Source organism: Electrona antarctica, assembly GCF_951216825.1.
Source record: "Electrona antarctica genome assembly, chromosome: 13".
Taxonomy (NCBI): Eukaryota; Metazoa; Chordata; class Actinopteri; order Myctophiformes; family Myctophidae; genus Electrona; species Electrona antarctica.
Window position 1 is genome coordinate 43,427,473 of NC_136794.1, and position 13,351 is coordinate 43,440,823.

Genomic DNA, 13,351 nt, shown 5'->3' on the forward strand with positions numbered 1-13,351 from the left:
TGCATTTTCTCTGTTCCTCTATTTAACCCATTTAGACCTTGAGGACGATTCACAAATTACTTACTAGTTTTCTGAAAAACCCATGTTTCTATGTCAGTTCTCAAACATTTTCATGTCAAGGACCCCCAGAATGATATGTATGTGTAGGGTGACCCACATCTGAAAATATGTTGTTCCAGGGACCCCCCAGAAGCAAAGATTTGAGTTAAAAACATTCTCTCTGAATGAATATATATTTCAAAGATTTGCGCCACATGTTTGCGATTTTTCTAAAATAGCAGATCTACAAGCTTGTAGAGCGGCACTCGGTGCCGCGCTATGAGCTTGTAGATCATAAGTATAACATAATGCTACATAATGTTACAACACCAAAAGAGGTTCCCGCCCAGAATGGGTTAAGCTTGGCGGTTCGCTAACCGTGGCGGTAGGCTAACCGTGGCGGTTGGCTAACCGTGGCGGTTCGCTAACCGTGGCGGTTCCCTGGAGAAATTACACAAAAAAAGAATAACGAATTTCAACCACTTTTGTACCTGTAAAACGGACAATAACGCTGATTGTGTGTGTGCGTGCGGTGTGTGTGTGTGTGCGACATTAGAACGAGACTCTGGTGGGAGAGAAGCAGGACCTGCTGACCGGTATGGACACTTCGAGGAGCACGGTCAGACAGCTGGAGGCTCGCTGTCACGAGATGACCTCTGACCTCAGCCGTCTGGACAGGGAGCTGCTGGCCGAGAGGAGCAGCAGAGAGCACAAGGCCAAGGTCAGGGACCACACACGCACGCACGCACGCACCCAGCAGTGCTCAATAAAGGACTACAAATCAAATCAATCTCTCTCTCTCTCTCTCTCTCTCTCTCTCTCTCTGTCTCTCTCTCTCCCTATAGGAGCTGTCTCTCTCTCAGAAGGAGCTAGAGATGTTGACTGTCTCTCTCTCTCTCTCCATGTTAACCAGATGTCTCTCTCCCCCCCTATAGGAGCTGTCTCTCTCTCAGAAGGAGCTAGAGGAGTTGACAGCTCGTCTCTGTAAGCAACAACAACAGACTCAGCAGACGGCCCAGGAGTTAGAGCAACTCCGCAAGGTACACAGTGCACGCACACGCACACGCACGGACACACACACGCACGCACGTACGCGTGCACACACACGAGCGCACGCACACACACACACACACACGCTTTCACAGACACACGGCAGCCAGTCAGACGTGCAGTGAAGCGACTAGAGAGAGAGATGGAGAGACAACACGAGCACTGAGACTAGACTACATCTACTACATCACTGGTCCGGGGACCCCCTGGGGTCCTTGAGGGAGTTCCAGGGGGTCCCCAGCTGATCGTTTGGAACCAAATGGACCCTTATGGGTCTGTAACTCTGAGAGTGTACAAATCAGGGCTCCAGACTAACATTTTTCACCAACATCCCAGAACCGTCCCAAAATACAATTTGAACCATCCCAAAGTGAATGTATACAGTCCCATTTATTTATTTATTTTATATGTCATTCTAACCATTCACACTAATGTGAGGGCAGATCATACAGTATAATAGTTATTTAAAAACTTCCAGCATTGCTTTTGAAAGTGGCAAGGAATCAATCCTTGAAGTAAATGCCTTCTTAGAATTTTAAATCGTCCCCAGAGGGGTAACATTTTGGAGGGGTCGCCAGTTGCATTTCTGAATATGTGCAAAGTAATGACAATCTGAATAAAAATATAAATCCATGTTTTCTAAGTTAATATTTTAGTAAAAGCACAGTCAGAATATTTAGGTAATTAGTAGGTTTTCGGATGCACACGTCTGCGTGAAAACACTGAAAACTTAGTTTTTCACTGACGTGCGTCAGAACCTCAGGCTCAGACACACACTGTAGGGCCGATGCATGCACAGCCTCAACTTGCCCACTGTGATCTTCTCACTTGCGGGTCGAAGTTGTCATTGTGGGGTACGTTAACACCTCCGGTGTTAGGTGTGTTATATCTTTTTATGGATCTTAACCCATTTTCACCTGAGATCAGATTCTAAAAATGTCTTGATCCTGACAGTTTTCTGAAAAAGCTATGTTTCTATGTCAGTGGTTCTTCGATTTTTCAAAAATAGCAGACCTACAAGCTCGTAGCGCGCCACTCGGTGGCGCACAATATGCACATTTTCACAATATGCACACAATATGCACACAATATGCACATTTTCACAATATGCACACAATATGCACATTTTCACAATATGCACATTTTCACAATATGCACACAATATGCACACAATATGCACACAATATGCACACAATATGCATACAATATGCACACAATATGCACACAATATGCACACAATATGCACACAATATGCATACAATATGCACACAATATGCACACAATATGCACACAATATGCACATAATATGCACACAATGGTCCTCATTCACAACGGCGCTTACGCTCATAAAGTGACGTTACGTGAGCGGAGCGTGAGCGGACAGGCATTTACGTGGATTCCCACATTACGTGGGAATTCATGAACTTGAACGTGAACTTGACGGTGACGTTGGATTGTCGGAAACTCCGTTAAAAGCTGCGCCAGCTCAGAGGGTAGTGTACGGCTTGCGTAGATTTATTCAGAAGGCTTTAGTCTTCATGCTGAATCAATTAAAAGTCCCCAAATCTCAGATAAAATATGTAGGCATGTGTCCAAAACATTGGTCAGCACATAAAAAGATGATAGCTTATATAAAAGCCAAGTATCACTTGTATGCCTACATGCATGCATTCTAGAGGCAGGTTAGCCTAGAGTCCCATACAGAAACTGCCCCTGCAAGCCCGACACCTTTTTATTTATTTATTAGGATATTTCTAGCATGCGCGATTGCGCTGCTCACTTGACAGCTTTCTACTCGCAGTGCAACGCGTTGTGAGCTTGTAGATCGGCTCTCGCGGACTCGTGCTGCATGTTAAAAAACAAACTCACAATTATAATAAGAACATACACTTATCTGCATTCTGCACTGTACGAATCTAACGTTGTTTAGTGTAGTAATGCCTGCAGTAGGCCTATTTAAATTGTTTTGTTCTTATGGAGCTCCTTTGAGTCAGTCTGACCGACGGTCTGTGTATGTGTGTGTGTGTGTGTGTGTGTGTGTGTGTGTGGGGGAGGGGGGGACAGCAGCATGCTGCCGCTGTCCCCCTCAGTCCAATCTGATTAGCCCTATAAAAAAATAGAAGTCCACAATTCGGCCAGTCATAGTTTTAAGCCAGCTCACCTTAATTAATTATAATATGGGCAACTGTAGCTAGGCTGTAGGCTACTAGATTGATCTCATCATGAGATCAATCAAGTTTGGTGCCAAATGTCCCGCGAATCATTTTAATATGACGACATCATGAAATTAACCTGCACTTAGGCTGACAAAGAGGATATAGGCTACCCGCCGTATATGGTTGAAAATGTATATGCCTACGTGTCCATGATCAGAACAAATCCATTCTCCACATGGCATTCAGACAGATGACAGTGAGATGATATTGATCCCCGCATGAATCAATGCAGCTCTGATTAAAAAAAAGTATCGGATATATATTTTACCTCTATGGCGAGTGTGCAATTGTTCTTTCTTTTTTTTTTATAACCCTGCAGTGCATTCATCAGTAAGGGCTTTTATCATTGCCGAGTTGTAATATAGCATTTGGTCGTGTGGTGAACAGTAGCCTACAAATTAACTTCTTTCTCATTATGTGAAAGTAACTGTAACATCAGTTAACTTATTAACGTTCTGACATTTAACAAGGAGTGAAGCAATGCGTGCCAAGTTGGCAAGTTTCGTTTATAATTATATACATATAACTCGCGCTGTTTGCTTGAAGATCTGTCCGTGCAGACACCCGCCTGTCAAAATTAACTGCTCTACAAGCTCATCACGGCTGTTGTATATCATTTAAAACTTGGGAATCCTCTGTGCAGTCTATGATGACGTATTTCGATATTTCCTGTTGCCTTATATGGTCGTGGATGTTCCATCAAACCAGGCGACACCAGGCGAATCGCTTGGAAAAAATGCGGAAAGCATACACTCGGCGATACGCACAAATTAAGTGATTACACCTGCTTCCCTGAATCACACGGGACTTAACCGTAGCGTGATCGGACGGATTTTCCACTATCTATACGCATGACCTTTACGCTTCCGTTACACTATGGCGTATTTCTCCTTTGTGAATGAGGACCAATATGCATACAATATGCACACAATATGCACATTTTCACAATATGCACACAATATGCACATTTTCACAATATGCACATTTTCACAATATGCACATTTTCACAATATGCACACAATATGCACATTTTCACAATATGCACATTTTCACAATATGCACACAATATGCACATTTTCACAATATGCACATTTTCACAATATGCACATTTTCACAATATGCACACAATATGCACATTTTCATAATATGCACACAATATGCACACAATATGCACACAATATGCACACAATATGCACATTTTCACAATATGCACACAATATGCACATTTTCACAATATGCACATTTTCACAATATGCACACAATATGCACATTTTCACAATATGCACATTTTCACAATATGCACACAATATGCACACAATATGCACATTTTCACAATATGCACACAATATGCACATTTTCACAATATGCACACAATATGCACATTTTCACAATATGCACATTTTCACAATATGCACACAATATGCACATTTTCACAATATGCAAACAATATGCACACAATATGCACACAATATGCACATTTTTACAATATGCACACAATATGCACACAATATGCACACAATATGCACATCTTCAGTGCAAAAACGCCTCTAGTCCCGAAACCGTCCCGGCTGAGATCAGTTTAAGTCCCAAATAGATATTTTATAGTCCCTGCGACATAGGGGCCCCATTAGTCTAGAGCCCTGGTACAAATGGTCCACTTGGTTCCATTTGTACACTCAGAGTTACATTAAAATAAAATAAAAAATACACAATATAAATTGGGGTTCCAGAGATAGAAATGCCATTAAATGGGGGTCCGTAGACTAATGCATGTCAAACTGGGGGTCCTTGTAATTAAACGGGTTGAGAATCACTGCTAGAGCCGTACAAAGATTCTCTTATGGGGGTCCCTGGCATATGTTTTCAAATGGGGGTCCGCGGGATAATTAGTGTCAATGTGGGGGTCCTTGACATGAAAAGGTTTTGGGAACCACTGGCCTACATCACTGGAACTAATGCTGGGTCGTTTAATGCAATCAGATAGGACTTTTCTGTTTGGATGTATGGGCTGTCAAGGCCAGAAAGTAGTTTTTGCCACTCGGTAGGCGTTCCCGCATTTTTTCCGGGTATGATGATGATGTCACACGCTATTATCTGACCAGTGGTCCATGTCATCACCAGGACGTCCCCAAACCGCGGATCCCCTTCTGAAAGTATTTGTGTCGTTTGTCCACTAGGAGGCGCAGCAGAGCTCCCTGATGGACATGGAGATGGCCGACTACGAGCGTCTGGTCAAGGATCTCAACGCCAAGATGGCCGACAAGGAGGCGCGCGCGGAGGAGCTGAACGCACAGATCCACACGCACGTGCAGAGAGAGAGCGTGCTGACGCAGCACATAGGTACGCACACGCAGAGAGAGAGAGCGCACGGGCACAGCACATAGGTACGCACACGCAGAGAGAGAGAGCGCACGGGCACAGCACATAGGTACGCATACATTCACACGCACGTGCAGAGAGAGAGAGTGCACGGACACTGCACATTGATCTCGACCATATCATATGATCTTGACGCGGTTCGAGATCATAGATTTCACAATGCCACGCCAGACTTCCAGGTTCTTCATTGCCATCCCCAGTTCCTGCTTACTGATGCATGTGTCCCTGGCGATGACATCAGGGAATGACAGTTTTCTACCTCTGGTCTGCTTTGAGGCAGGATTCCAGAGAAGAAGGGAAGATATAACCTCTCACAGCTCCTCAAATGGGTCAGAGCACATCAAAGGGTGTGTGCTTTTGTCTAATTGTGTGTGTGTGTGTGTGTGTGTGTGTGTGTGTGTGTGTGTGTGTGTGTGTGTGTGTGTGTGTGTGTGTGTGTGTGTGTGTGTGTGTGTGTGTGTGTGTGTGTGTGTGTGTGTGTGTGTGTGTGTGTGTGTGTGTGTGTGTGTGTGTGTGTGTGTGTGTGTGTGTGTGTGTGTGTGTTCAGAGGGTCTGACGTCCCAGGTGGATCAGGGGGAGGAGAAGGTGTCTAAGATGAAACAGCTTCTGGTGAAGACCAAGAAAGACCTGGCTGACGCCAAGAAACAGGTCTGTGTGTGTGTGTGTACCTACGTTTTTTTACCCCCAGGGGTTAACTGGGGACAGGGAGGAAATCCTTATATGGAGCACACTCTATAGTAGGGAGGATTATCACAACAAAACAAAAAAATAAGTGATATTTGAATTAAGTGAAATCACTGAATATACCTTTAAGTTACTGTACTGGTTAATGGTATGTGTGTAATGTGTCTGTATTTGCTGTGTGTGTAATCCCTTTTTTGTCTTGGTGCGTGTGTGTCTGTTTGCCTGTGCGTGCGTCTGTGTGTGTGTGTGCGTGCGTGTTTGTGTGTTCAGGAGGCGTCTCATGTGGTTCTGCAGGCTTCTCTCAGAGGGGAACTGGAGGCCAACCTGCAACAGCTGGAGAGCTCCAAGGTAACACCCTGAACACAGGATACTAGTTTGACCCTCTGGTGATTTTAACACCCTGAACACAGGGTACTAGTTTGACCCTCTGGTGATTTTAACACCCTGAACACAGGGTACTAGTTTGACCCTCTGGTGATTTTAACACCCTGAACACAGGGTACTAGTTGGACCCTCTGGTGATTTTAACACCCTGAACACAGGGTACTAGTTTGACCCTCTGGTGATTTTAACACCCTGAACACAGGGTACTAGTTGGACCCTCTGGTGATTTTAACACCCTGAACACAGGATACTAGTTTGACCCTCTGGTGATTTTAACACCCTGAACACAGGGTACTAGTTTGACCCTCTGGTGATTTTAACACCCTGAACACAGGGTACTAGTTGGACCCTCTGGTGATTTTAACACCCTGAACACAGGGTACTAGTTGGACCCTCTGGTGATTTTAACACCCTGAACACAGGGTACTAGTTGGACCCTCTGGTGATTTTAACACCCTGAACACAGGGTACTAGTTGGACCCTCTGGTGATTTTAACACCCTGAACACAGGGTACTAGTTGGACCCTCTGGTGATTTTAACACCCTGAACACAGGGTACTAGTTGGACCCTCTGGTGATTTTAACACCCTGAACACAGGGTACTAGTTGGACCCTCTGGTGATTTTAACACCCTGAACACAGGGTACTAGTTGGACCCTCTGGTGATTTTAACACCCTGAACACAGGGTACTAGTTGGACCCTCTGGTGATTTTAACACCCTGAACACAGGGTACTAGTTTGACCCTCTGGTGATTTTAACACCCTGAACACAGGGTACTAGTTTGACCCTCTGGTGATTTTAACACCCTGAACACAGGATACTAGTTTGACCCTCTGGTGATTTTAACACCCTGAACACAGGGTACTAGTTGGACCCTCTGGTGATTTTAACACCCTGAACACAGGATACTAGTTTGACCCTCTGGTGATTTTAACACCCTGAACACAGGATACTAGTTTGACCCTCTGGTGATTTTAACACCCTGAACACAGGATACTAGTTTGACCCTCTGGTGATTTTAACACCCTGAACACAGGATACTAGTTTGACCCTCTGGTGATTTTAACACCCTGAACACAGGATACTAGTTTGACCCTCTGGTGATTTTAACACCCTGAACACAGGGTACTAGTTGGACCCTCTGGTGATTTTAACACCCTGAACACAGGATACTAGTTTGACCCTCTGGTGATTTTAACACCCTGAACACAGGGTACTAGTTGGACCCTCTGGTGATTTTAACACCCTGAACACAGGGTACTAGTTGGACCCTCTGGTGATTTTAACACCCTGAACACAGGATACTAGTTTGACCCTCTGGTGATTTTAACACCCTGAACACAGGATACTAGTTTGACCCTCTGGTGATTTTAACACCCTGAACACAGGATACTAGTTTGACCCTCTGGTGATTTTAACGGCACATATCAGAACTTTACTTTATTAAGTAATTTCCCCATGTACTGTACTTACATAATTGCTGTCGGGAGGAAACCTCATAACTCATTTTTTGAGGTTTTGAACAGCCTTTACGTCTGTGTGTTGTTTTGAAAATATTGAACCAATGGAAAGTAGTAAAAAGTGCTTTGGACAAAACCTCTTAACTCCGTTGGACCCTCAAAATGTCTGCTAAAGCAACTAACTCCACCACCTCTCCCCCTCTCATGGAAGTAATAGGCCTATCTCACAGCCCGCTTTCCACGCCCACTTCCGGTAAATAGTGGTGTCTTTAACATGAGCATTTACACGTTTTTTTCTCTGGAGAATCTAAGTACATTTTCTAATGTAAAAATGTGACAGACCAATATTATTATGAAGCAAACAAGATGGTAAATCAGGTCGAACAGATAGAACAAACCTTACCTTGAGAAAACAAAAGTTGTAGACTTCTTAAATTACCTCTGTTAACATGAAGCGTCTATGGAGTGACGTCACGCTATCACCACTAACCCCGAAAGGGGGCGTATTTAGGGGGGCGGGGAAATTCTGTGAGATAGGCTCATAGACAATATATAAAGTTACAACACCAACTTTGATGAGGCTGTATTGCTTTGTTTTAAAAATATACGGTTTTCTTTATTTCCTGAAAAATTTATATTTTTAATTTCCTGAAAAATGAACATTTTGGAAGTTATGAGGTTTTCTCCCGACAGTATGTGTGTATGATGATGTGCAGTTCAAATAAAAAGTTTAAAAACACAACACACAGCCTATGGATAAAGTCCCTGTGTTAGAATACTGCATGCAGGCTGTTGTTACATGTGATGCCCAGCAGGTGGCTCCATCTCACAGGACATGAATTGCTACAGCATGCAGAGCTGTATGTAAACAGGACAGTGGTTCCCGGGGACCCAAACTAGTGACAATTAGCAGATCTACAAGCTCACAGCGCGATGCGTCGCACCACATGGTGAGCTTGTAGATCGGCTATTTTCATTTATGTGTGTGTGTGTGTGTGTGTGTGTGTGTGTGTGTGTGTGTGTGTGCGCGCTCTCAGATCCAGCTGTGCACGGCGACTGCAGAGTGCCACCGGCTGCAGGAGAGTCTGCGCAGCTCGACGGAGCAGCAGCATCGCAGCAACGCATCACTGCAGCTACGCATCTCTGGACTGCAGCAGGAGACTGACACCACCAAGGTACACACGCACGCACGCACGCGCACAGACACACACACAACACACAACACACACACAGGGGTGTAAATCTCGAGGTAAATGATGATTCCATTAGGACTACAATTCCACTAGATAAATGGATAACCGATGCAGAGAACATTAACAGTTTTAATGCCGTGATTGTGAAGTAATTGTGATTAACGATATTATGATGTTTTTGGCATTGAACATACTGTATCAAACACAAATACATGTATGTTACTTTCTGTTAGGCACAGGGCCCATATATGAGGTTCTCACCACAGTTGTGTGAAACATTTCTAAATAAGTTTTGGAAAATGCTCGAGTTTATTTAATTTTGATTGCATAAAAACCGTGTTTGTGACATGCTAGTGCTACTGTATAAGCCTATCACCTATCCTGTGTAGATGTACTTAGCGTGTGCGTGTGTGTGTGTGCGTGTGCGTGCGCGTGTGCCTGTGTGTGTGCCTGTGCCTGCCTGTGCGTGCGTGGTGCGTGTGCGTGCGTGAATGTGTGGTGCTTCCAGGCTGAACTGGCCTCCACAGCAGCAGAGTATCAGAGCTACAAGGTCAGAGTTCACAACGTTCTCAAACAGAAGAACAAGAGCAGCACGCAGGACGTAGAACCAGGAAGACTAGAGAGGTAAGCAGAGCGACTGTTTCTATCTAACTCTACTCTACGGTCGTCTGCTCCTTCAGGGAGCAGCTGTTTCTATCTAACTCTACGGTCCTCTGCTCCATCAGGGAGCGACTGTTTCTATCTTACTCTACGGTCCTCTGCTCCTCCAGGGAGCAGCTGTTTCTATCTAACTCTACGGTCCTCTGCTCCTCCAGGGAGCAGCCGTTTCTATCTAACTCTACTCTACGGTCGTCTGCTCCATCAGGGAGCGACTGTTTCTATCTTACTCTACGGTCGTCTGCTCCTCCGGGGAGCGACTGTTTCTATCTGCTCCTCCAGGGAGCAGCTGCTTCTATCTAACTCTACGGTCCTCTGCTCCGTCAGGGAGCAGCTGTGCAGCCAGGTGTCCCAGCTGCGCTGCAGGCTGTCAGAGAGCCAGCAGGGTCTGCAGAGCAGCGCAGCCGAGCTGCAGCAGCTGCACGTGCAGCACGACACGCTCCTGGAGAGACACAACAAGATACTGCAGGAGAGCGTCTGCAAGGAGGCCGAACTCAGGGAGAGGTGAGAGGCCACCTAGGGGCTGTTATCACATCTATCTATCTGTAAGGTCTCTGTACGTGTGTGTGTACGTACGTCTGTAATCAAATCATCTGTGATCAGAGCTTCCGTTGCTCCAGACTGTATGACAGGAAGCATTTATATTTTACTCATGATCAGAGCTTCCGTTGCTCCAGACTGTATGACGGAAGCATTTCTATTTTACTCATGATCAGAGCTTCCGTTGCTCCAGACTGTATGACGGAAGCATTTGAAAAACAGTCTGGCCACGCGGCGAGACTCCCCTGACCCTAACCCTCTCCTCTCCTCCAGGCTCCTGGCTGTCCAGGCGGAGGCTGCGGGGCTGCGGTCGGAGCAGACCCAGGCCCAGATCTCCCTGCAGGCCCAGGCGGAGGCCCAGCGGCAGGCCTTCAGGGAGCAGGTCCGCCGGCTGCAGGACGAGCACCGCTCCACCGTGGACACCCTGCAGGGCCAGCTGGGACGCCTGGAGGAGCAGATGTTCACCTCGCAGAGCCACGGTGAGTAGGACCCCCGGGGGTCCTTGAGGCAGTTCCAGGGGGTCCCCAGCTAAATTGATAGTTAGGAACCAAATGGACCCTCATGGGTCTGTAACTCTGAGGCCCCTTTTCCACCGGTTGGTTCTCTTTTTGGTTTTTAGTCCATGAGCCAGAGCTCCAAAATGTAAACGTTAATTATGAATTGAGTGGGCAAAACTTGCACACTCTCAGGGGTCTGAGAGTGTGCAAGTGGACCCTAACGGTTCCATTTGTACACTCTCAGAGTTAAATTACAATTGATTTTACAATATTGTCCCAAAGATAGAAATGCCATTAAATGGGGCTCCGTAGACTAATGCATGTCAAACTGGGGGTCCTGGAAATGAAAATGGTTGAGAATCACTGCTAGAGCCGTAAAAATCTTCTCTTATGGGGGGGGGGGGGTGGGGGGGGTCCCTGGCATATCTTTTTCTAATGGGCTCGCAGGCTAATACGTGTAATACGATTTGGGGGTCCTTGACATGAAAAGGTTTGAGAACCACTGGTCTAAACACCTGTCTGTCTCTCTCTCTCTCCCCCCCAGGCTCGGGACAGGTCCAGTCGGGTCGCAAGGCCTCGTCGGACCCCCAGCGCGGCAGCGGCAGGACCCCAGCGGAGCAGAGCCCTGCTGGGGGTCCCGGGAGCTTCGTCGGGTCCCTGGGGGACCCCCAGTCCATGGCTCGGGAGGAGGGCGAGGGCATGGAGACCACCGAGATGGAGCGCTCCTCTCCCGCACACACTCCACTGCCATCCCTGGAGCAGCTGCTCACCTCTCCTGACCCCAAACAAGGTAAGGGGGGGAGGGGGGGGGGGTGCGCACGCGTCATTAGTGTGTGTTATTGAGTTAGTAACGGTTAGTAACTTTCTAAAACTTAACCTAAGTGTTCTGAAAACCTTCGAATTCTAATTAAAAAATAAAGTAAGGATGATGTTGCTACATGTATAGCAACAACTAAGGAGACACAGAGGTAGCATCCTGATTCAACGTTAAAAGGCTGCCATGTGTGTTGTGTTCTCCTCTCCAGAGCCGTTCGTGTTTAGACTACCATGTTGTGTTCTCCTCTCCAGAGCCGTTCGTGTTTAGACTACCATGTTGTGTTCTCCTCTCCAGAGCCGTTCGTGTTTAGACTACCATGTTGTGTTCTCCTCTCCAGAGCCGTTTGTGTCTAGACTACCATGTGTGTTGTGTTCTCCTCTCCAGAGCCGTTCGTGTTTAGACTACCATGTTGTGTTCTCCTCTCCAGAGCCGTTCGTGTCTAGACTACCATGTTGTGTTCTCCTCTCCAGAGCCGTTCGTGTCTAGACTACCATGTTGTGTTCTCCTCTCCAGAGCCGTTCTTCTAGACTACCATGTTGTGTTCTCCTCTCCAGAGCCGTTCGTGTCTAGACTACCATGTTGTGTTCTCCTCTCCAGAGCCGTTCGTGTCTAGACTACCATGTTGTGTTCTCCTCTCCAGAGCCGTTCTTCTAGACTACCATGTTGTGTTCTCCTCTCCAGAGCCGTTCGTGTCTAGACTACCATGTTGTGTTCTCCTCTCCAGAGCCGTTCGTGTCTAGACTACCATGTTGTGTTCTCCTCTCCAGAGCCGTTCGTGTCTAGACTACCATGTTGTGTTCTCCTCTCCAGAGCCGTTCGTGTCTAGACTACCATGTTGTGTTCTCCCTCCAGAGCCGTTCGTGTCTAGACTACCATGTTGTGTTGTGTTCTGTTCTCCAGAGCCGTTCGTGTGGGCGTTGGAGCCGACCAAGGAGGAGTTGAACCACAAGCTGAGCACGGCCACACGAAGCATGGAACACATGAACAGCCTTCTGCACGAGACGGAGGCTACCAACGCTGTGTTGATGGAGCAGATAGCTGTATGTACACGCGCACAAACACACGCACACACACACAGCCTTCTGCACGAGACGGAGGCTAGTACCAACGCTGTGTTGATGGAGCAGATAGCTGTATGTACACGCACGCATGCGCACACACACACATGCGCACGCACACACAGCCTTCTGCACGAGACGGAGGCTAGTACCAACGCTGTATGGGTGGGTGGCGACGTAACAACTACAAATAAAGGTAAGAAAGCCTTCTAGCATGGAATTCTCCTTTAATGTCAACGCCTGTATTTGTATTATTATTATTATAACTAGAGCGGTGCCCGGCTGTAGAGTCAGAGTACCCGGTCCACCCATCTGTCTGTGTCCCTTTATGGAGTTCTGTGTCAGGCATGCCCAAATTGTGATATCAGAACAGGC

At 46.5% G+C, this 13,351-nt stretch overlaps 1 protein-coding gene across 1 annotated transcript in view; it reads left to right on the forward strand.

The window, feature by feature from the left end:
* Positions 1–13,351, forward strand: part of gcc2 (GRIP and coiled-coil domain containing 2) — a 52,403-nt gene that overhangs the window by 29,293 nt on the left and 9,759 nt on the right. Inside the window, exons 21-31 of the mRNA XM_079518098.1 lie at positions 596–760; positions 975–1,079; positions 5,483–5,645; positions 6,232–6,332; positions 6,639–6,716; positions 9,252–9,389; positions 9,916–10,031; positions 10,392–10,568; positions 10,878–11,083; positions 11,646–11,891; positions 12,819–12,958. Coding sequence (XP_079374224.1) covers positions 596–760; positions 975–1,079; positions 5,483–5,645; positions 6,232–6,332; positions 6,639–6,716; positions 9,252–9,389; positions 9,916–10,031; positions 10,392–10,568; positions 10,878–11,083; positions 11,646–11,891; positions 12,819–12,958 — 1,635 coding nt within the window. The remainder of the gene's footprint in view (positions 1–595; positions 761–974; positions 1,080–5,482; positions 5,646–6,231; positions 6,333–6,638; positions 6,717–9,251; positions 9,390–9,915; positions 10,032–10,391; positions 10,569–10,877; positions 11,084–11,645; positions 11,892–12,818; positions 12,959–13,351) is intronic.